Source organism: Gobio gobio (assembly GCF_949357685.1).
Source record: "Gobio gobio genome assembly, chromosome: 4".
In the NCBI taxonomy this organism is placed as follows: domain Eukaryota; kingdom Metazoa; phylum Chordata; class Actinopteri; order Cypriniformes; family Gobionidae; genus Gobio; species Gobio gobio.
Genome location: NC_137100.1, coordinates 39,861,178 through 39,885,107, shown reverse-complemented (window position 1 = coordinate 39,885,107; position 23,930 = coordinate 39,861,178). Strand labels below are relative to the sequence as shown.

Genomic DNA, 23,930 nt, shown 5'->3' with positions numbered 1-23,930 from the left:
AAGTGTGAGTGACTAGAAACTAGTTGAGAAAAAAATGATGATGAAGCACAATTGTTTGTGGGGTGTCAGATCAAACTTATTGAAACTGCATCCAACATGTGAGTAATGTCATTATATCATTCTATACCAAAATGAGATAGATAGATAGATGGATAGATGGATGGATGGATGGATGGATGGATGGATAGATAGATAGATAGATAGAGAGATAGAGAGACGGATAGAGAGACAGACAGACAGACAGACAGACTCTGCTGGGACACCTGTATGAAATTGAAGAGAACTGGCTTCATATATCCACCTAAAATGATCCTGAGATTAGTTGATTAAAAGTAACAAAAATAAAACATTAGTTTGCATCATCTCTTTTCAGATGCCACTTGGTTGGTTTGATATTTTGTTTTCTAATGCAATGGCATTCATAGATTTTAGATTTTGTGTCCAAATAGTAATATGGAGTGGATGGATGCACTGCTAATGTGTTGCATGAAAGGACAAAGTTGACGCAGCACTGTCAGATTTATTAGGTAGTCAGTATAAAGTTTTCACTACTAAAAATGTATCTGCATTCTTGTTCTAAAGCAACTATATATCTGCATGTTTGTTTTAGTGCAAGATATAGCTGATCCTTTAGGGCTGCATTACAGCAGTTTATATTAAATTAGTTAGAGCTAATTTTCTAAATATCTTCTGTAAACTATTACATACTGTTAATGTAACTTTTCTGAAAATAAACCCACTGCCAAACACAACTAAACTGTGCTCGAAACATGCAGATTTATCAATATCAAAGATTCCTTCAGAGACAAGACTATTTATTTAAGAATTTATTTATCACAATTTATTACTAAGAATTTGTATCTTTCTCTTATTATAAGATGATTTACCTTAAATTGAAAAACAGTTTAATTTAATTAATGTCTTTACACGTTTTTCACATTCCAGTCTGTCTGCCACACATGATTGTATTACTCATTGTAATAATCATTTATGTTTGGTGATGTGTTGGTTACTCTACTTGTTTATTGATTTTTTTTTGTTCACTCAGTGCAGTGTGAAGATTCTGATTTTGGGAATGATGCAGATCTGTAAAAATCTTTTTCACAGGTTGTGTGTGTGTGTGTGTGTGTGTGTGTGTGTGTGTGTGTGTGTGTGTGTGTGAGTGAGTGAGTGAGTGAGTGTGTGTGAGAGAGAGAGAGAGAGAGAGAGAGAGAGAGAGAGAGAGAGAGAGAGAGAGAGAGAGAGAGAGAGAGAGAGAGAGAGAGAGAGAGAGAGAGAGAGAGAGAGAGAGAGAGAGAGAGAGAATCTATCCCACCAGAAGGAAAAATGTATGGGAACGCAGCAAATGTTTGAGAACCAAATCTGATATTTATTGCATTATTATAGAGGGGTCATTCAGATTCTGAATATTATTGAGTCAAAGTTTACGTTATGTCCTAAATCCCAGTAAAGCATGTTTAACAATGTGTGTGTGTGTGTGTGTGTGTGTGTGTGTGTGTGTGTAATCTGTTGATAGAACCTTGGGATGAATGAACATCTGTCTTACAGACCAAAGGGTAAATGAATATCTGTTAATATACCTGTGCTGAAATAAATACTCCAGAGCAAACTTTATTCATCGTCAGTTTTGACTCTCCAAAGGATATCCGTGTTGTTGTCCACCACAGTGTTCTTAGTCTGAACTGTATAAACCGTAACCTATTCTAAAGTAAATGTTTCTCAATTAAATGGGTGATTTCAGGGTGATTAGGACACTTTTTGCCATTGAGATGAGTGGGGAAAAGTGTCCCAATCACCCAGAATTCACCCTACTTTGTGTCTCACCATTAATATCCTACACAATAACTGTTTTCTAAAAACACAATATGTTTGTACTAATACCCTACCGTATCTGGATTATTCATCATTGACATTTTTAGATAAAATTGTCTTGTATATTTTAACAGGTACTACATATTAGAGAAACATAATAGCCTAGTTATGTATATGTAATGTATATATAATATAGTTTGTATTACATTTCCTATATTTGAGTCTGAATCATCCATTATAAAATGTTTTTCCATTTACCTATTATATTCCATGAAAGAAAAATAGGCTGTAATATAGTAGCGTATAGATAATATTAATATAAAGAAAATATGTATTATCAATAGTTGTATATGGGTTGTATGTAAGTTGCAAATGGATAATGTTCTTAAAATATCGATCGGCAAAAATGAAGTAAAATCAGTTTTAATGACTGTTAAAACGGCGAGGGTGTGTTAACTAAACCAGAGTGTTTTTCAGTTATGTTAAATGTACGATGCCTACTACTTGTTATCTTATTTAAAAAGACACATTTTAGTGAATTTGTGTCACATCCTTCAAGTCGCCCAGTCTCTCCAGCAGCACACATGACAAGAGCACGTACTCCGATGTACAATGCGCCTCATGAGAACATTCCAGTTTGGTAAAGTCAGTTTGGAATTTGAATAGCACAGAAGAACCGCCTCTCTGTGATTGGACTAGATCAAAACCTCTGGGTGGGATTTGCTTGTCACTCAACGATATTCTCGGCCTCTGATTGGCCGAAGCTAAAGTGGGCGTAAAGTTCTTCGCCATATATATACTATGGCAGCAAGCGCAGGCTAATGATTGCCTACGCTCACACGTTGAGGCAGAAACGACCACGTTCAATGTTTCTCCACAGAGCTGACTTAAGCCTTCGTCCCCGAACGAAACATCGTGATTCTGACTAAAATAAAGTTTGTTTCCTTCGTCGGAGCGGTGGGAAAACATAACGACCCCGACCATGATCAACACCATGGAGTGTGCAGTGGATGCACAAAGTCTCATTTCGATATCTTTACGGAAAATCCACAACTCCCGTACACAGAGAGGAGGAATCAAGCTGCACAAAAACCTGCTGGTCTCCTATGTACTGAGGAACGCCAGGCAAGTCTACATGAACGAGAAGTACGCCGAGATCTACAGGATGCAGCAGTACGAGGAGGTGATGACCGTCTGCAACGAGATCCAGGAGCTGAACCCGCTCGATTTGATGGAGGACTGCGAGGAGCAGACGGGGGACTGCTGCGGCAGCGCGAGCGAGTCGGCGAGCCTCTGCGGCGCGCTCTTGCCCGTCAGTCACCAGGCTCCATCGGTGCAGCACATCCAGCCCAGCAGCGCCTGCTCGGTGCCACTGGCTCTCCAAAACGAAGAGGTCTGCAAAGCTCCGGATCCCTCGTTCTACCGCAGCTGCTGCGCGGAAGCCTACCCCGTGTCCAACTGTGAGTTTTCGCCGGTAAACAACATGCACTGCAACAAAACTACAGTACTCGATTTGGACACGCATGTCGTTACCACAGTAGAGAACGGGTATTTGCACCAGGACTGCTGCGCTTCGCTCCAACAGTGCTGCCAGGGCGCACAGAGCCCAGCCAAGAAACGCAAGCTTGACTTTGGTTACTACGTGTCCGAGATCGAGGAGGTACCGGATTTTACGCCGTGCAAAAGAGCGAAATTCGAGGACTCTTCATACGTGAGCACGGAGCATTTGGACACGTCGAACATTTCCAACCTCATCTCGATCTTCGGCTCGGGGTTTACGGGGCTGGTGAGCAGACAAGCGGACTTGGAGCAAGCCTTAAACGGACAGTTCTGTAGCAAACAAGCCCTGGCGAGTTTAGGGGCTTGGACGAGAGCTATTGTAGCCTTTTGACTCCGTGGTTAATGCGAATACAGATACTTTATGAAATTGTACAAAGTCTAAGACAAATTGACTTTTATTTTTGCAGAAAAGTTATTTAAGCGTTTTTTATTTGGTTGGTTTTTAGTTTCGTTTCAGTGGGAGAGGCGGACAGTGGTTGAAGCCTACCACTTGTGATGTATCCTTTAAAACAAATGTCGATATTACAACAAACGTTTTAATACGAAGTTGAATTTCGTTGCCTTAAACCCAACGCAGACTGCTAGCTATGGCCACAAACATGGAAAGTCTCTGAATGTTTCACTCGTGGATTGTTTCTCTCCTCTCTCTCTCCCTTTCCCATGAACTTTCACAAAGATGTATTGTAAAATAACATTACTAGTCATGTAATGTTGGGAATAGCAGGCTGCAAACGGAGAAGCCTACCCACTGCACGCTTATTTCTCACACAAAACACTTTAAGCAGTCGTGTCATAGGCTATTTTCTAACATTTTAATGTCTTAACGGCTACCAGTTTACCAGTAGAACAGGCTACTTACTACAACAAGACTATATCTGAGCTCGTGTTGTTGTTAAGGTAGAGCTACAGGAAGAGGACTGGCTTACACAGACTACATTCTGTAATATCAAAAGGCAATCAAGTAGGCTAATGAAGGTGCAATATTTGAACCCCCTCCCTGTCTGAGTTTGTTGTTTTCTCTATTATGAAGTGTGCTGTTGAAAGTGGCGAGGACTGGTGCGTTTTGTTGACTGCACTGACCTACAGCTCCAGTTCCTCTGAGTGTGTTTGTAGTTCGCCTATGCCAGTCACCTCATCAACACTGAAAGTTGGGGCCATCAATTAACACTACAACTCCCATAATGCACGCCGTGATTTAATCCTGCCAGGTATTTTTGTTGACTATCCAGTCTCCAGCATTAACCATTTCCCGCCCCCTTGCTCTCAGAAAAAGTTAAAGCCTTCACAGTAATTCATGATGCCAGCATTTGCTTGGTTTTGTGGGTTTGATTTTATTTTCTACAAACTTAGACCTTTTGTTCTAAAAAGGCAATCTCATAAATTAGCCATACGTCCTCACATTATATAAGCACTATGTGTACTGAATTAAAGACGTTTTCAGACGTATTCTCCATATTTTGTTGGTATTCTTGTATTTTTGTGCATATTAAATTGTATATCACCGGGTAAAACTGTTTTAGAAAGTATTTGTTTAAAATTTATAACCTTAATAAAAAATGAATCTTACTTTGCATTGCCTCTTTTTTGCATCTTTTGACGAACCAAGAGTGTCAATTACAGCTACACTAAAATAGGCCTCATCTGGTGATGGTGAGCTCGAGTCAAAGCACAACAGAAATCTTACATACAAAGTCCAACATCCTAAGCACATCTCATCTGCCATACCCACAGCTACCTCATAGTCATTAGCCTATAAATTTGCCACATTTTCCATACCTTACTAATGTTAGTTAGATAATCAATAACTGAAAGGCAAATATTTCTCTCAATGGCTTTCCAGACTGGCCACAGCCATGCCTGTATGGTTTTAGATACCAAATGAATATTCTCAGCATTGTTTACTGTTTGGTATCACCTGAAATTTGATTTTAGATCATATTAGCCTATTTGCCATTACCTGTTGGATATTAAACTCCTCACCCGAAGGCCAAGAATAAAACAACTAATGAGAAGGGAAAGTATAGGTATAGCCTTCACATCATCAATAGAATAAAACAAAGCATACAATATAGTAAATCCTACATTCAAAATTCGGGTTTCGCAGCAAAGACCATTAACCTAAGCATACTTTTGCCTGACGCGCGCGTCACGTCTTATTGGCGGGCACTGTGTTCAAGGCGCGCGCACTTTTTAGCCAGAAACTCTCGCTAAACTTGCAGACTCTGTGTTATCTCTGCTGTATGCCACATGGTGGTGTTCTTCAAAATCAATGAATGAAGGTATTAGAGCGCCTATGTAGCGGCACCTCGGGCTGACCTCGAATCCGCTGCTCCCTGCAACCCCCTCCACCCCTCCCTTCCCGGTCCTCTATCTCTCTCATCTCTAGCCGAAACCTCTCGACTCCTCTCAATCTGAGATACCGCACCGCAGTACGCCCGAGTCGACACATCAACGTCCAACATACATAGGCTATTATCAGGTCGTTGTCTTGGCTGTTTTCGACGAATATAGCTGTTTCGCGCATATAAATGTCGCTAGGTAATTCGGTCGCGCGGTATGTTTGTACTAACGTTACACCACGACGAGGCGTTTAAAACGGCTAAAATGCGTTGTAGCTTGGTTTGTAGTGCGACGGACTCGTCTTTAAAATAACTGAATGATTTAACAAGGTTAAGTTGACGTCGGCTTAATGAGCGTAAAAGTTCTATTTGGAACCCGTTTGTTTGTTTTGTTCTGAAAATCTCATGTTAAGGAAAACGTGTCTGTGCTAACGTTACCAAATCCATTTTTTATATATAAAAAAAGACCGTTTGTAAATTCGTTTAATTTTTGACAGGCGATGTACCGAGTCTGTGGTGTGTGGCGAGCTCCTCCGCGTGGCAAACGCGGGAAACGCTACCACGGAGAGAGCGCGCGCGAAACAAACGCAGATTCTCTCATTTTACGTGACGGAAGGATCCATGCGCTGTCAATTATACACGCACACAGAATATTCAACACAGATAGCACGTGTTTCATTAGCCGGTGGACGTGATATATATACAAAATACGCCTCTGTTTATACTTTCCAAAACGAGCAGCCTTGTGAAACGGGCTTAGTGGTAACATCAAATGTTAATGAAGACAAAAGGCACGACTTTAATCTTATCTTATCTCAACTGCGCCTGTTGAACTCAGCAGTGGAGCCTGCGTCTGCTCTGAATACAACTGAATAGAAACGGGGGAGGCGGATGGGTGCTGGGGGTAAATTCGACATGCGTTCATGTCAATTACTCAGCAAGCTGTGCAGAGTTTCACAGTGGGGCGGCTGGACTACAGTGACTGGGCAGATGCTGAATTTGCCAACCACTGAAAATGACTCAACTGAAAATACAGAATGTGAATTGGTCTGTCCTGCGCGTAGGTCTTGTGCAGTACTTGTAGTTAACCTAAACCTAAAGAATCTAATTTGCACCTTGGGACTACTTTATATAACTAACACCTTATTGAAAGCTAATATAAATGCACTAGGCTAGGGTAGTTGAAATAAAACCATGTCCATGTTTTTTTCATTCAACGTCAAGATTTAATTTAAAATGCACATATTATATAATAACCATTTACCCCAAACTCATAAACTCAACACATATTTTCCTTTATACACGAGGCAATGAAACCTTTTATTTGAATATTTCAGTTTTAATTGAATTGTACATTTCACATAAAAGGACACTGCTGAAACTACTTTGAATTTCAGTAAATAATAGGCCTATATATTGATGAGGGAAAAAAAAACTTAATTCACAAATTGTTAACCCTTTCCTATTAGAAGACACAATGTAAGTGATTCGCTTAAAACTTAATTGTGGTGGCTAGCAAGCAGATAAACATCAAGTGTTATGTCCCATTATTAACCCAGTAGTTCCATTGCATCTCAAAAATTAGAATAAATGTTTATTAAATACCAGTAACTCAAAAGGCCAGTTTAAGACATAAAAGATTTTGACAATGGTTAGTCTTGTAAAATCGAGACTGCACTTAAAAATTGAGGCCGGCTGCGACAACCCCTTTAAACTATACGAAACCTTAGTTATGATTATAAATGAATTGTCACAAAGTTTCTCAACTTTAAGGGTTTGTTGCAACCAGCTGCTGGCATCCAAACTAAAGGAATGATTTTGTAACATGTAACAGTTAGGGCTGCATTTCCTAAAAGTATTGTAATCCTAAGTAGATCTTGAGACCATTTGTGCCAATGGTTTGCATGATCTACTTAGGCCTACAAAGCTTTTAGGAAAGGCAGCCCAGGTCTGTTAGTTCCATATTAACCCATGATAAACAAAAAGCCGGGTTTGTTTAAAACAAACAAAAAAGTAGCCCAGGACTAAATACTCTTTTTTTTAATGTGCCTAATTTAAAAATGATTTCATTCTCAATCCAGGACATTCATCAATCTAAAGTGTGCTTGTGATAATGTGCAAAGCAACGGAAACTCCAATAAATGATATTTGTGCCCATGTAAAAAGTGTTCATGGATGTTTCACAAGCATAAAGAGTTACTGCATTTGAGTAACAAAAGCTTAGCACTAATATTTAAGTAATTTTAACACAGACTGTACCCTGTTCTTTAAATGATACCGCCACTTTGTTGGTTCTGAAGCAAACTGAAAACATTTATTTACACAGAATAAAGTTTAGAAATCAAAAATGCTTCATTGATTTAGCATAATGCCGAACTGGTGGAGCCACATTCATTGCTTTAATTTGACTATTTAACGGAAGACTATGGTATTAGCTACATGTGGCTGTTTACAAACTTGCTTGTCGTATTTTTAGTTAAATGAATAAGAAAGAAATAAGCACAGCCAAAAAAAATTAACTAAAGTGGTTGACATCTTATTAATGTCTTACATAGGTAAAAATGACACTTATCAAAACTATTCACAGCAAACACATATCTCAGAGATCTTTGATAGCTGAACAAGTTACTCAAGAAGTGCCTTTTGAGACAGTGATGCTCCATAAACTCACAACCCCCCCCCCCCCCAACTCCCCCCCCCCCCCCCACACACACACACACACACAAACAAACTCACATTGTTCATTGGCTTAAGTTTTTTGCACACAGGAAATGGAATCAATTAAACCAAAACCAAGCCTTCAACCATTCATTGTGACAAGCTCTGTTCTTTATATACACATAAATAAATATCAATGCCAATCCAGATGTATATGTGCATAACTGAGTTGAGAGTGCTCACTGCAGGTGTCTTAGTAGCAGTTCAACGTCCTGCTTGCAGGGAATAGATAAACAAAACCATGAAGACAAACTGCATCACTAGAAGAAATATCAGAAGTGGGATTTTATATGCACAACTAGTAGATTGTAAAGAGCAGGGCTGTGCAGATGTACCGTCCTGCAGAGTTTAGTTCAACTCAACTAAAAAACTCCTAAACCCGATGATCAAGGCCTTCAGATTCAGCTAAATATTTTAGGATAGGATGCATTAGAGCAGGTTTGGGACTGAACTCTCCAGGAAAGTAGATCTACAGGAGTAAGACCAAGCACCTCTGGTGAAGAGAATGCATACTGAGGTTTGTTAACATGGAACTGAAGCGCTGAAGTCAGAGTTTTGGTTGTACTCTCTGATAAGGTGCGAATTCTTTTTGTTGTCTCTCATGGTTTAACTGGCTGGATGGAGAGCAGGCTGCCAAACTTGAAATGCTGGATGACGGGGAATTTTTCTAGACACTGTGAGAGGGCGACAGAGAAAGAGTTAACTAGTATCAATCAACTATGCAGCAAGAGATCAGATTTACTAGCTTTCAGTGTCTAATGCCATAGTGTCCAAACAGAATAACAATATCCAGAGGTAAATTTCCACACACTCCACTGTTCACTAGCCGGGTCAGTAAGTCTCTTATGCTCACCAAGGCTGCATTTATTTAATAAAAAATTAAAAAATACAGTATTATTGTGTACATTGTGAAATATTATTAGAATTTAAAAGAACAGTTTTGTATCTTCTATCACATGATCCTTCAGAAATCATTCTAATATGCTGATTTTGTGCTTAAGAATCTTATTATCAATGATAAAACAGTTGTGCTGCTTAATATTTTTGTGAAAATTGTGATACTTTTTATCAGGATTCTTTGATGAATAGAACGTTCAAAAGAACAGCATTTATTTAAAATCTTTTGCAACATTTCAAGTCTTTAGGGCGACCCCCTAACAGTCGACTAAAGGTTAGTTGACGAGAAGAGGCTTGAACGACTTCATTTTAATCAGAATATAAACTCCACAGGAATTGGTGAATTCACGCAGTGACAGATCGTTAACACGGCGGGTCCATGCGGTAATTTCAGACAAATTCAAAGTACTGTGGGAACGTTTCAACAGGGTGAAGAATGACTGCAAAAAGGTGACGTGCAACCACAAACATGACTTATCATTTAAAACATGCTAGTAGTAGCCTATAGCTTCTTCACATGGCCACTCGCTCTATCTTTAACATTAACCTAGATAAATGTTCGTGTGGAGTGTGTAAGCTAAATGTTGCGGTTACTGCACGAAATTGCATGTTTAACTGAACTTCCGCATCCACGCCACCGGAGCGCATCTTCTCAAAGGCCGGCTTCATTGTGAGTAAGACATGGAGCTGACTTAATTGTTGTTTTTGAATAGCGCACAATCGCTTTAAATGTTGAAACTGGCAAGCCTTTAAACGCGTACTTGACAAACTTTATGAGGACGAAAGTGAAAGCGGCTTCGGGGCTTGCGCGCGCCGTCTGAGTGTGTGTGTGTGTGTCAGCGCGTAGGCTATAAGAACAGCAATTAACTGACCTGTATAAACTGTGTAAAACATGCAGTTACTATAGTGATTCTGGGCATCTATAAACACAGATAACCGCTCCTGCATCTGTGTATACCTGCAAACTGCACATGATGTGACTGACAGGGTGGAGTCAAGTGAAAACCGAAATAACCGACATGGGAAAAATATGTCGGTTAGAGGTTCTGAATGTCGGATTCGGTTATTTTTCGATTAATCGTACAGCCCTACTTAATTGTCCATTTTGTTATAGTGTTTCCGTTTGCTATTTATTTACTCATTTTTATATAGGCTTAATGTATATTTATTTAGTTTGTGTTCTGACATCAGAAAAACTGAGTTTTCATTCGATGTTAAGACTACTTGTCCGTCAGCCTGATTATGTTTGCATAAATTATATTTATTTGCTTGTTTATAATTATAAGTGATATATATATAAGCCCCGTTTCCACCGAAATTACCCCGAAAAAATTTGTCCCAGGAACTCTTTTTTTCCCCTCAGACCTGCTGCTGTATGCATTTCCTTTGCGGTCTAAAGTACCGTGAAGATTAGTCCGGTGACGAAAGACTGCACGTGACTTTCCAGTTCCCACTGGATTTCGTCCTCCGCATATAAGCTTAATAAAGCCTGAACCTAGTCGTTGGATAATCAGTCATATTTTGTTGATTCGAATAGAAAACAACTTTTAGGTTGAAACTAAATGCTGCGTGCCGTGAACTCAACCAATCAGCATGTTCAGCGTCCAAGTCCCACCCCGAATGTTGCTGAACGTTGAAAAAGTACTACCTCGCAAGCAGGGCCGTTTTGAGGGGGAAATTTGTACCCAGAACTTTATTTAGACCCCAGTTCCTGTGGTCGAAACACACCAAGTACCACTCCAAAGTCTCTAGTTCCTGGGGAAAGTTCCCGCAGTGAAAACGCGTGGCTTATGTATCCCTTGTTGCACCCTCTTTTTGTTTAGTTCAGCTGTGCTGCTCCTCATCTCTGGAATTCTCTTCCACAATTTATATGAGAAAGTGATTGTCTGATTACCTTTAAATCACGTCTTAAAACTTAAATTTAAATTAGCATTCTCTGATCAATTTTAAATGATCTAACATTCAACAGCTGTTGTTTTGTTGTATTGCTGCCTTGTTTTTTATGACTATCACTCAACTGTACGGTGTCCTTGAGTGTTTTGAACGGCGCCTTTAAATAACGTATTATTATTATTATTATTTATTTTTGTAAAAAAAAAAAAATGTTTAAAGACAAGGCTGTTACTTATATTATAGATTATTTATTTTGTTTGCGTTCCCGTCTCAGAAAAGTTCATGCGATGTTTGCCAGTGTCAATGCAGCAATTATTTATATTTCAAATGCTCATTATTATGGTTTAGTATTCTTTCTCCCTCGACCAAGTGACTGATGGCTTAAGTGAACAACTAACAGTGAACAAGGAAAATCTTCAGTTAAGGGGCAGCCCTACAAGTCTTTACTGTCACTTTTGATCATAAAAGTCTAGGATTGACAATGAAGTGTATAGGATCTTCAAACTACGCATAAGGCCAAGAGACGAGAAGGAAAAGCCTCTTATGCATTTCAAAGTAAAAAATGGAGACAAAAGCACATTGAAATTTTGCTCAGATACAAAATTAAAACCTTTCATATATAAAACTTCCATATGAATAACTTTCATACTCTCTTAGTATTTAACTTGAAAGACATCAGTAAGAGTCATGAGTTGAGCTGAACAGGCTGACGGAGTCAAAGAGAGAACGAGCGTGTGATATATACGGGGGTGGGGAAAGACAGACAGGGTGAGAGAGAGAGAGAGAGAGAGGGAAGGAGGAGGGGAATTTGCAGACAGACTGGCCCCTCAGCTTCGCTCTGTGCTGTGGGGAGAGGAGGAGGAGGGAGCACCAGCGTCTTCTCAACAACACAGGATGTGGGCTTTGGAGGAGGGGGTGGGGCACGCGGTTCTTCCCCTCGAACACAAATGCTTGCCCTATTAACTCTTTCAGCTCCAGTCTTAAAACTTCATAGAACGATGAGAATATATGGCTTGACATTTATAATGACGCATTTCTAAATGTCCCAGGCAGACCGTATGAGTGGGTAGCTTGCAATTCTGCGTTCTGAATAGAATGTTTTTTTCATATTTTGTCTGTTTTGATTAAAAAAAGGATCAAGTTCACTAACTACCAAATGTATCAAACTCCATATAAGGAGTCAGTATCACACCAAGTGTAATATATTACAACATCAAAAACTCCTGACATGTATTAGTGTTCACAATAGCATGATACTTACTTCCGCTTTATACATTCGTATGAGACCTTGGTTGACTTTGGACCATAAAGGAACAGCGCTGATGTTCCAAAGCTGATTTGAGTGCTCGGCAAAGGGGCCCGTTTTCATCTAAAGACAGGAAATATACATAGTGATTAAGGAGATGATAGGAAACTAAAGTAAAAAGATACAATGTACAATCAGCAATATTAAAGCTGGATGTAATGGAGCATTTTGAAATGCACAAACATCTCTGAGATGTTTAAACATGATTGATATGAGGTGTATGGAAACCCGACGAGACTAATTGGATTACGATATTTCACTTTTAAGACACAAGTTCTTGTGTCTGTTGATCACAGACCAGTAAAAAGTATCAAAGATAGTAAAAAATAGAAAGGTTATAATATTGCATCTTTTATATGCAAAACGACAATCAAATAATAAGGGTTACTAGAAAAATGGTCAAACAGAATTTAGCACTAATATTAGCAAAACAGTGGTAACACTTGTCTGACTATAACCAGAACAAGCTCAATCTTTTAAGATTGAACATTAGTCTGGGGAGTCTGCTCTGTATTCCTACTGCACAAGAGACGTGATCAAATGTGAAAGTGAGTGGTATTTACACCCACTCGAGCGATTTGTTTGATAAACTAAAACTAAAGCTGGTTGCCATCGCTTCTCTATCGTCAGCGCGTTAAACCCGCCAATAGCGCGCCAGGTGAATAAGCCAGTTTGTGATTGGTCCCTGCAGATTTGTAACAGAAGCAGGATAGAAAAATGTACAGGTTTCCAGCCTGAGCTGCAGAGCGAAATCAAATCGCCAGCAGATCGTGCTGGGTTTACCCAGTCTATGGCAACACTACTAAATTTAAAAAAAAGTTAATAGAGTTTATATAATAACATACACTACTGTTCAAACGTTAGGGGTCAGCAAGATTTTTTTGAATGTTTGTAAAAGAAGTCTTTTATGCTCACCAATGCTGCATTTACTTGATTAAAAATACAGTAAAACAGTTACATTAGAGCTGCATGATTCTGGATTAATTGTGAATCAATTGTGTTTTTATTTATTTTTTTCTCCATATAGGAGATCACAATTCTGAACAGACAAGAGACATCTAAACAAAACAACATGTAATATACTAGAGGATCTGACAAAATGTTAATTGATGCAGTCTATATAAAATGTTTAATCAATTTTAATGAATTATTAAAATAAATAAAAAATGGTTTAAATGAATGATTCAATGACTCAATCATAAATACTTCACTCATTACTGAATGAATCAGTGTTTTTGAACAATCTCGTGAATTGATTATTCAATGACATTCTTTTTTAAGTCACTTGTCGCCACCTACTGGTGTAAAGATGTAATTGATACAATCTTTGTTTGAAGCGCCAAGTAACTTTCAAAAGGAATTGCTCTACTTTGATTGCTACTGTAGACATCAGTGATTATATCAGTGATTATTGGACATTTGTAACACAGAAATAACGACATTGTGTGGTTGAAAAGTTTGAACGCATGATAACTGCTCTCTCTGGGTCAGCCTCAACACAGATTTTAATGGTGTGATTCTGGTGTGATTTTGTTAAAGGTTTTATTGACATAGACAAATCGTTGTCATTTAGAAATGAGGTTGCGTGGGTTTTTGAATCGAGATCGCAATCTTTGAACAATTTATTGTGGAGCTCTTACATTGTGAAATATTATTACTTTCTACTTCATTTTCTACTTCAATATATTCAAATGTAATTTATTTCTGTAATGGCAAAGTTGATCACATGATCAGTTGTCACATGATCCTTCAGCTGAATAGAACGTTCAAAAGAACAGCATTTAATTTACAAAAGATTTCAAATAAGTGTGTCAATTAAGCAAACACAGTAATAGAATTATGAGAATATTATCAAAAGATTATGAACTCTTCTTTAGTAGCGGCAATTAACCTATAATCATTAAGTAAAGTCACTGTACTATGAGGCCTATTCATGAGAGTTTATTAGAGAGAGAGAGGGGCTGGTGGGCTGCCTTTGGGAAAGAGCACTTTATGAATGGCAGTGCTGTGTGGCTTTACTCCACACACACACTGCTCTCGTCAAGACGGACTTTCCAGAGACCAACTAGCCCCTAACAGAGGAATAGAGAGAAGGAAAGAGAAAGAGAGAGAGAGAGAGGAAAAGAAAGAGAAAGGAGGGGGTGGGCCCTAGGGGCCTTAGGGGTGATTCACAACAACGTGCAGGGAAGGAAGGAAATGACTCATGTGAGCGGAGTCCAAACACAACCTCCCTGAGAGTTTTAAAGTATATATTGTAAGTATTTACATGAATGGAACGTATGAGTTTTTGTTTGTGTGTGTGAACAAAATATCATCCTCCCAACAAAATGAAAATTAAATGAAAAATGGTCTTGCCATCTCACGCTCAAAACATGGCCAGATGACAGATGACACGCACCTCATTGATGAATTTAATGCACTCCAGAAACATGTAGTCTTGGTGGTACTCGTTTACAGCCTTCTCCTCCAAAAAGTGTCGGGGCTCCAGGGTTGGGTGGTCTACACACAATAGATGAACATACCCACAGAACAGTTACTAAGTGTGACCACTAGGTGTCTCCATGGTTGTCATTGCATGCAACAATAATCCGGATTGAATCAATTAAAAAAATAAGTTAAAATAGTTATCGTTAATTTAAATAAAGCTGAAATAAAATAAAAGACAAATATTAGATGAAAAATTTGCCTTTCGACTAACTATAATTAAATAAGTTGAAGTACTGGAATTACTAAAACAAAAACTGAAAAATGAATCTAAATAGAAATATTTAAAAGAAAAAAAAACTAATACAAGCACATAAACTAAAATTCAAATGAAAACTGAAAAAATAAAAGCTAACTCAAAAACTTTAAAACAATAGATACTATAACAGTATATAAATAATACTAAATATAACAGTATAGGTCTAACAAATAGTGGAGCGTGGTCTTGTTAAAGACTAAACAAGGCAGTATCTCCCGGCCAGGACACAATTAATGCTAAACATTACAGAATAAGAGCCAAACCTGGCAACGAAGGCGGAGCCGTTACCTATAAGCTGTGAGCTCCCCCATATGAAGGGAAGAAACTGAAAGTCGTCGAGGCCCCACACACCCTGACTCCCAGCCGGCTCCATCCTATACGTCTTCTGCAGTTTGCGCATCACTCGCAGATACCTACACCAATCAGATCAAAATGCTTGATGCAAACGAGTTCTCCACAGCTCACCTTTACACCATCAACCACAAAATGCAACAGTAAAATGCACTGCCAAATTGTTTTGTTGGCATTTAGTGTGCAGTAAAGTGCAAACTTGTTTAGTGAAGTTGCTGGTGGTTGCAGACCTAACCTGGAAACAATGAAAGCTATATTCAAAATAAGAAGTAAAGTAATAAGAAGATCCACTACTAACTTGTCAAAAACTTTAAATACGATGGCCTGCTGGTCCTCCATGCGCAGAGCTCCCACCTTGCACAGACAGCAGAGGAACGCAGCAAATGCGGCCTCGTGACCTGCACACAGAAACATGTTATTTCTTATGCTAAATAATGCAATCTGTGTTTCCTGCTGCTTATTTTACAGCACCATAGCAATAGACATTGTATTTTGCCTAATTTGTGAGCTTACAGTCTGAATTGAATGTGATGAGATGAAATGGCATTGTACCACACAATAATGGCAAGGCAATTCTATTTCCACAGCAGCGTCCTTGCCGGCTACACTTAAATGAACAAATGAATGACTCTTCCAAGCCGGATCTTTTAATTATTCACACAAAAAGTATCTGACTTTACAGAAATCAGTATCTGAATCATGTTAAGCTCTCAACATCATCCAATTGTTTTGTGTTTCAACAGCACCCTCTAGTGGGTATTGGGAAAAACTACATTAAATCTATACTTGGATCCTTTTATGGATCCATAATGAACCTTTTTCACATTTCCAAGGTTCTCAGAAGCGGAAGTAGCCACAGTTGGGTAAACTTCTACAAAGGAAACAATAAGAAATTTAATTTTTAAATTAACATTTCCTCCAATAGCAAAACCCATGATTTACATTTACATTTATGAATTTGGTAGACGCTTTTATCCAAAACGACTTGCATTGCACTCAAGGTACACATTTTTTTTAAACATTTTGTCAGTTCTTGCTTTCCCTGGGAATCGAACCCATGACCTTGGTTTTGCTAGCGCCACGCTCTACTGTTTGAGCTGCAGGAAAGCTCGACTAGCATTTCGACTTTAAAAAAAAAAGGAAAAATATATTGAAACGAGAGATTAATTAGTATTACATAGGTCAGAATACAGAAAGATGTCAAATTTCCTCTCCTCATCAGCCATTGTATTAGAGACATTTACGTAGCAGCATTAACATGTTTTCTGTAACTTAATGCTAATGTGATATAACACGAAGTATAGGCCTTTTTTCAAAGATAGGACAGGATTAGGCCTTAGTTAAATTAGGACCGTTTAAGTATCTTTTTTTAAAATGTACCTTAGAAAAAAAACATTACTGGTGTGCATCTTGAGACAAAACAATGGAACTGACATATTTTAAGATATGTCAGTGCAAGTTGCTTTCAGGGAAGACAACACAAAGTTTAGTCTGGGGCTAGGCTTAAGCCTTGTCTGTGAAACCGGGGCAATAGTGTAATATGTACATTAAATAACAATTTTTAAAACATATACATGGCTGCTTCTCATACGGAAGGCTGCATATTTCGGCTGTCACGGCATCAAGCGCTGCCGAACGCCGTCTCAATTTGATGGATCCTTGGGAGGGACCTCATTTTGAAAGATGCATCAAGTGTTTCCTTGATGTCCTTCAGTAACCTACAATCCTCTGCACACATTTCAATTCACATAAAACGGAATATGAGTTGGCACTTATCTTGTTCATTATGAAATGTAAGACAAAAATTGTTTACAGAAAACACATTGTTATCAAAATATTGTTATCTTTTGTTTTGGTGTAAATTAATCGCTTACTACTAAACTGCCAATATTGTATTAATAGAAAAAAAGTAAATATAAAGATTTTTAATACAAAGTATTTTCCTAAATTAATTTTTTATAGTATTTTCTCATGATTGTGGGGGCGGGAACATGTGACGTAGCCATGCCCAATTAGACGTCTCATTCTAGCGTTTAATGCTGAGCTGGACTCTAAGTCTACTAGCCTTTGAAGGACTGGGTGAGGAAGAAAACAGCCTCTCTAGAATACAGCCTTCCGTTTGAGAAGCACCATATATTTACAATGAAAACATCCAAAAGTATAGTTCACACTTTGTCTCTAATATTCTCTCTGATGTGGCTATGTGAATTTACCAAGGAGTAAAACATAAAAGTGTGAAAAGCACAGACATAATTTCTCTTCAAAGACAATTATGGAGAAACATACACAAACATATAAGAGATGCGATTACTATAAACACTTATATATATTCAAACACAGACCTGTGCCATAGTCAATCCTGGTGGAGTTGCCCACAGATTCCTTCAGGTACACTGCTATCTCTGGAGCAGCATCATGACGGTCTGATGGCAGAATGGACATGACCAGTGTCTCTGCATCCTGCACACACAAAACACTATTACACTCTTTTCACCTCAAAACAACTGCCCTGAAATGCAAAATGACACACAACAAATTATACAATGCTATGAAAAAGCATTTCCCTTAAAGGTTTAGTTCACCCAAAAATGAAAATTCTGTTGTTAATTACTCACCCTCATGTCGTTCCAAACCGGTAAGACCTTCGTTCATCTTCGGAACACAAATTAAGATATTTTTGATGAAATCGGAGAGCTCTCAGGTCCCTCCATAGACAGCTATTTAAATTAACACTTTCAAGGTCCACAGAGGTAGTAAAAACATAGCTAAAATGGTCTATGTGACTGCAGTGGTTCAACCAAATGGAATACTTTTTGTGCGCAAAAAAACAACAACAAAAATAACGGCTTTATTCAACAATGTCTTCTTGTTTGTGTCAGACTCTTATGCTGTTGACACAATGTAAGCAGTGCAGCGCGTCCGAGTTCCATGTCAGAGCAGTGGCTCACCATTGGCCAGCTCCTGCGTAAGCATCACGTGAACTCCATGCGTCATTGTGCTTATGTGAACATCGTCGGACAATGGCGAGCCAGCGTTCTGACGTAGAACTCGGAAGCGCTGCACTGCTTACATTGCAACAACAGCATAAGAGTCTGACACAAACAAGAAGGCATTGTTGAATAAAGTCGTTATTTTTGTTTGTTTGTTTTGCACACAAAAAGTATTCCATTTGGTTGAACCACTGGAGTCACATTAGGGTTGGGTACCGGCACCGGTACTTATATAACCGGTATGTACCGGACCGAATCAGAACGCAGATTTCGATTCCTCATTCCGGTGCCAAAATTCAAACGTGCTTTCGCGCTTTGGCTGGCACCGAGCCAGAGACAGACGCTCAGCGCTGGTCACATCACAACTCATGACAACTATTCAGTGTTTTCAACCACATCATGTTTATTCCAGGTTTCAGACATTTAAATGATCATAAGTAGGCTACTAGCAAAAAACACACACTGATGTCTATGAAAGCGGCAATGACCATCCTTTCAGACGGTTATAATTTGACTAACGTTACATGTTTTATTCACATCAGATACATGCACATTATATAGTAACTTTATCGTTTACTCTATTCTTCTTCCAGTTCACTGGTCACTTACTTTCATGTATTTCGTGAAGCGAGAATGAACTCAAGTGTTGTAAATCCGACAGATCCGATTCTGAGGCGCAAACTAACATGGCGCCGCAAATTGCGTTTTATAGATCAACTAACACACATTCACTCACACATTTGAACATCAGATAGTTCGTGACACAGTTAAGAAGTTTGTGAATATTTTGAATAAAAAGAAAAAACTAAATAAACCGGATACAGCTGAGCTGTCAGCGCTATTGCGGCTGCTGTGTCATGTGAGAAACATGACGCGTCACCATGGAAACATTAAGGCGATGCGTTCTAAAATATTTAGCCAGAGAATATGAACATATTTCAAAATAAAGCTGAAGCTCGAAGCTGGTTAGTAGCATACCAAGAATACAGACTACTGCTGTTATTACTGTAACTGTTATTTAGAGCTATATTAGGCTTGTTGTAGTTGGGTTAGGTGGCTTAGGTTTTACTGTGAATTTGTAAATAAGTCAATAATAATTTGTAAATAAGTAAATTGTGTTTTGTATTTATTTATATTCATACATTTAAGTATACATCAAACTTTTAATAAATGGTTCAATTTAAATAAAAAAAAATACAAAATAAAAAGCCATTTAATGTCATCCACCTCGTTTTTTTTTTTTTAAGTATCGGTTCAGGCACCGTTTAGGCACCGGTACCGTTTTAAAAGTATCGGTTTGGCACCGGAATCGAAAACAACCCAAACGATACCCAACCCTGAGTCACATGGACTATTTTAACAATGTTTTTACTACCTTTCTGGGCCTTGAAAGTGTTAATTAAATAGCTGTCTATTGAGGGGTCAGAAAGCTCTCGGATTTCATCAGAAATATCTTAGTTTGTGTGCCGAAGATGAACGAAGGTCTTACGGGTTTGGAACGACATGAGGGTGAGTAATTAATGACAGAATTTTCATTTTTTGGTGGACTAACCCTTTAACCAATTATTTTATTCAAATACTGCCCTGAAAATTTCAAATTGAATTTACAGAAACACAAGAGAACAAGAAATAATCAAATGGCCGTTGATACTTTATGAAAGCACTGTGATTTCAAAGCAAGTTAAAACAGTTTGAAGGTAAACGTTTTTTATTTCATACGAGTGCTTAGTCTTACCTGCTCCAGTTTGGCATACCATGAGCGGTAAGCTTTATTGCCGAAACGAGAAGGCTGGTCTACTGGGGGCGTCTCATCAATCCATCGATCTAATGTTCCCAACATCGCAAGCAACTTCTCCACTGTCTAATATCAAAGAAAAGCAAGCACATTTCTATGAGCATATACCAGTTACTTCATCTGTTACACACAGATACACATACAGCAGTATAGAGAGAAGCAGGTTAGAGACCCACCTCAGACACCTGGTATTCACACGTAAATTTCTTTCCCTTCACACCCTCGTTCAAGGTCAGGATAAATCCCATGTAGTCTGCGTATGCCTACTTACACAAAACAGAAACTTGCTCAAATAATGTAAATATTTGTTTAGATGTGCTTTCATGTTTTGAAAAGCACCCTGTGTATGAAAAGAACCCTACTATATATTTGTAAACTTCAAAGATTAGTAACTCGAACTTAAAGTCATTCCTTTGGTTGTGATTTCAACAAGACTGCCACTATGTCCCCATTTACACTACATAGTTCAAGTGACCCAATTCCGGGTCAAAACGGATATTCCCCAGTAAATGCGAGTCATACGTCATTTAAAAAAAGGGACGGAGGCGAATGACGTCAACTCAGGTGGACAGGCTGCAACAAGGGCTCTCCTCTTTTTTCTCCGCCCTACGAGAGCAATGTTTTCCTGACCTTTAAAGATAGTGTGGAAAGCAAAACATTGAATAATCATTTCGTCTGCATCCATTGCGTCCATTGCATACTTCCTTTTCCGGGTCAGAACGTCTTGGGCTGTTTCGCCAGTGTTTAGTGTAAATGCAAATATCGGATACGGGTCGCTTTTAAAAGATAATGTAAAAAAAAATTTGCGATATAGTCACCAAATCGGAATTGTGCATCAAGACGTGCAGTGTAAATGCGGTCTATGAGTCAGTGACCTACTGACTATAGAATAAAACAGCTCTTTCTAGACCAGTGACTTAGTGCCCCTATTATTTTTTTTTTTCTTCGAATTTCCCTTTCATGAAGTGTGTAATATAGCTATTTGTGAATGTAAACATTCTGCAAAGTTGTAAAGTCGAAAGTGCACAATAAATAATATTATTGTCTCCAAAAAAGAAAGAATCGACTCGGAGTTCAACGTGGGATTTGCTAAACGCTTGTCCTTGAAAGATTTGGACACTTTATTTGGACACTGAGAAACATCCTGCTCAAGTCATCCTTGCGATGGAGTCGCAGTTATGGTAATGGGAGTCTAGCTAACGAAACACGCGCTGTACGCGGTAGACCAATCACAACAGACTGAGCCATCTGACATATCAGAGCAGAGTAGGCCCTCGGAAAGGAGGGATTTAGAGAGACTGATTAATTCGACAAGTGGTTGATGTGCAATGTATATTATGAATAAATTAAAGTGTTTTTAAACCTTTGATGTATGTAAACCTATTGTAGGAGACCTCCAAAACTCAATTAGGAACCTTTAAAATAGCATAATAGGGGCAGTTTAAACATTTCTAATGTGGAAAAATACTGGGTGTACCTTTAAAGGGAGTAGTATACGCAGGGGTTCTCATGATTATTATGTTTTGGAGCTAAAATGTAATAGTGCTGCTGCAACAAGCTGCACAAGAAAAAGTGTGTCAACAATAGAGCTTCCTATTATTATCATCTTAAAACTCTAGGGATATGGGGGAAAGAGACTGAAAGTGAGCTAGACTTCAATCTCTCAATGTAGAAGATAAACTACTCTCATAGTGGGTTGTACAACATACCTGTGATCTTTTCCATTTTCCCATATCAGGCACCATGCTGATCTCCTTCTTAGGCACTATGAAGTTGAAACTGACAGGACTGGGAGGCTTGTCATCCTCATGGGAGGAGCCTGTGCAAGAGACAAAAAATATGATGAACATGTCCAATTAAAGAGTCAAATTATACTATATTGCTACTAATAACAAAACTAATAAGATAAGAACTATTTTAGAATTATCTATTATATTTCAAATGTATTTAATATATAAATGATATCTAATATCTTCCCTTGATAGCTAAGATAGACAAAATCACACATGCATTGCTGCTAAACATGCATGCATTCCACAGGTTCTGATCCATGTTTTTATTCGGTTTTTGTCATCTAGAATAGAGCACTTTCTGCATAAATGTTAATGGTAGTCTCACACATGCAGCTACAGTCACTCTGGAGGAAAACACTAATGTAGTGCATTAATTATAAATGTTAATTAGACATTGGCAGTTGAAAATTTGTATGTCTTCTGGATTGATAAGTGTACTTCATGACTTTGTGTGGCAATGAACAGCACACTTCAATGTGTGTAAATGATGGGGTACAAATAAACTAAAGATATCAAAATAAATGTCTAATAACAATGTCAAAACACAAGATTCTGTGGTTTGACCCTTTTTTAGCATAATGACTTATTTAATATTAATTTCCAATTATTTAATTTAGTATTAACTTACATACATATATTTCTGTTTAATTTGAAAGAATATTTGAAAGAATAAATGGCCAGCAGCCACTTACAACAAACCCCCGGCCCTTATAATAATTCCTTTACACAAAACCAAATATAATAAATCCGTTTTGAATATAAAATGCATTCCAACAATTTCCCATAATATACTGTCAGAGATAAACAGCCTTTTGGAGCAAAACTTTACATCACTCCATTACACACAAGCATATCCGAAAAAAACAACATGCAGCACTCGTTTTTTAAAACCGACCAGTCCTGATGCTCCTCTTTTTACAGATGTGTTAGCCAACTTTGAAACTAAATGTGTTCAACCTCTAGGCCCATATTTTTTTACTAAATATGTCTAAAACAGCATTCTAAGTAAATTAATATAGCAAATAAATAAAAATGTCTGGTCATACGGTCGTATATGCTGCGTAATAACATATATATGTGCATGTCGCAGATCTGTCAGACTACCATCGATTCATAACATGAGGCGCGGCGAGACCAAAACTAAGCGTTTTTTGCACACACGCACGTCATTTTCGCCGCTTCAGATGCTGCACAAAAACACACATAATAACCTTGATATTGCTGGTATCTTTGCTTCTGAATTATCCTTGATTAAATAAAAATTTGATTGACGTGAATTACCTGACGACTGCTCAGTCTCCGCCATGTTTACAGTTGAACATGAAAACACGACCCTTCAACTCTCACCCGCAGTTTCGCGTAAAATATTTTTAAACTTAATCAGCGACTTTAAAACTACGTATTTTTTACCTATGTGATTATCGTCAGTGAATTTTTTTATTTATATGGTTTTAATTATCGATGCATTATTATTTATTATTTACATATAGTACATGTATGATACAAGAAACATAGCATACCAGTACAAAATAATTGAATGTTGCGTTGTCGCATACATTAATAGTAAAGTAAAAGCAGAGTTATACCTTAAAACAAAGTACAAATAGGGAAAAAACTCTTAGAAATAAAACAAATTCTGGACCTTGGAGTGTGCAAATTTGGCTTATGAATGTGAAATTTAGTTCTAAAAGATTTTAACAATAAATTAAAGACTTCATCTCCTTTATTTGCAT

The 23,930-nt window shown here is 38.1% G+C and overlaps 2 protein-coding genes across 2 annotated transcripts; one reads left to right on the top strand and one right to left on the bottom strand.

Annotated features, from left to right (window-relative positions):
- The first annotated feature begins 2,641 nt into the window (after positions 1-2,641).
- ier5l (immediate early response 5-like) lies at positions 2,642-4,936 on the top strand. Its single transcript, XM_079814658.1, has one exon. It carries the CDS (start codon positions 2,795-2,797, stop codon positions 3,701-3,703), a length of 909 nt encoding a protein of 302 aa, XP_079670784.1. The 5' UTR covers positions 2,642-2,794; the 3' UTR covers positions 3,704-4,936.
- A 1,985-nt stretch (positions 4,937-6,921) lies between these two features.
- On the bottom strand, positions 6,922-23,542 carry ptpa (protein phosphatase 2 phosphatase activator). Its single transcript, XM_079815768.1, has 10 exons — positions 23,479-23,542; positions 22,114-22,223; positions 20,581-20,667; positions 20,345-20,470; positions 17,962-18,079; positions 15,918-16,017; positions 15,557-15,681; positions 14,924-15,024; positions 12,481-12,588; positions 6,922-9,103 (listed from the first exon to the last, which is right to left on the bottom strand). The coding sequence occupies exons 1-10, from the start codon at positions 23,501-23,503 to the stop codon at positions 9,029-9,031; spliced, it is 975 nt and encodes a 324-aa protein (XP_079671894.1). The 5' UTR covers positions 23,504-23,542; the 3' UTR covers positions 6,922-9,028.
- Positions 23,543-23,930: the final 388 nt, after the last annotated feature.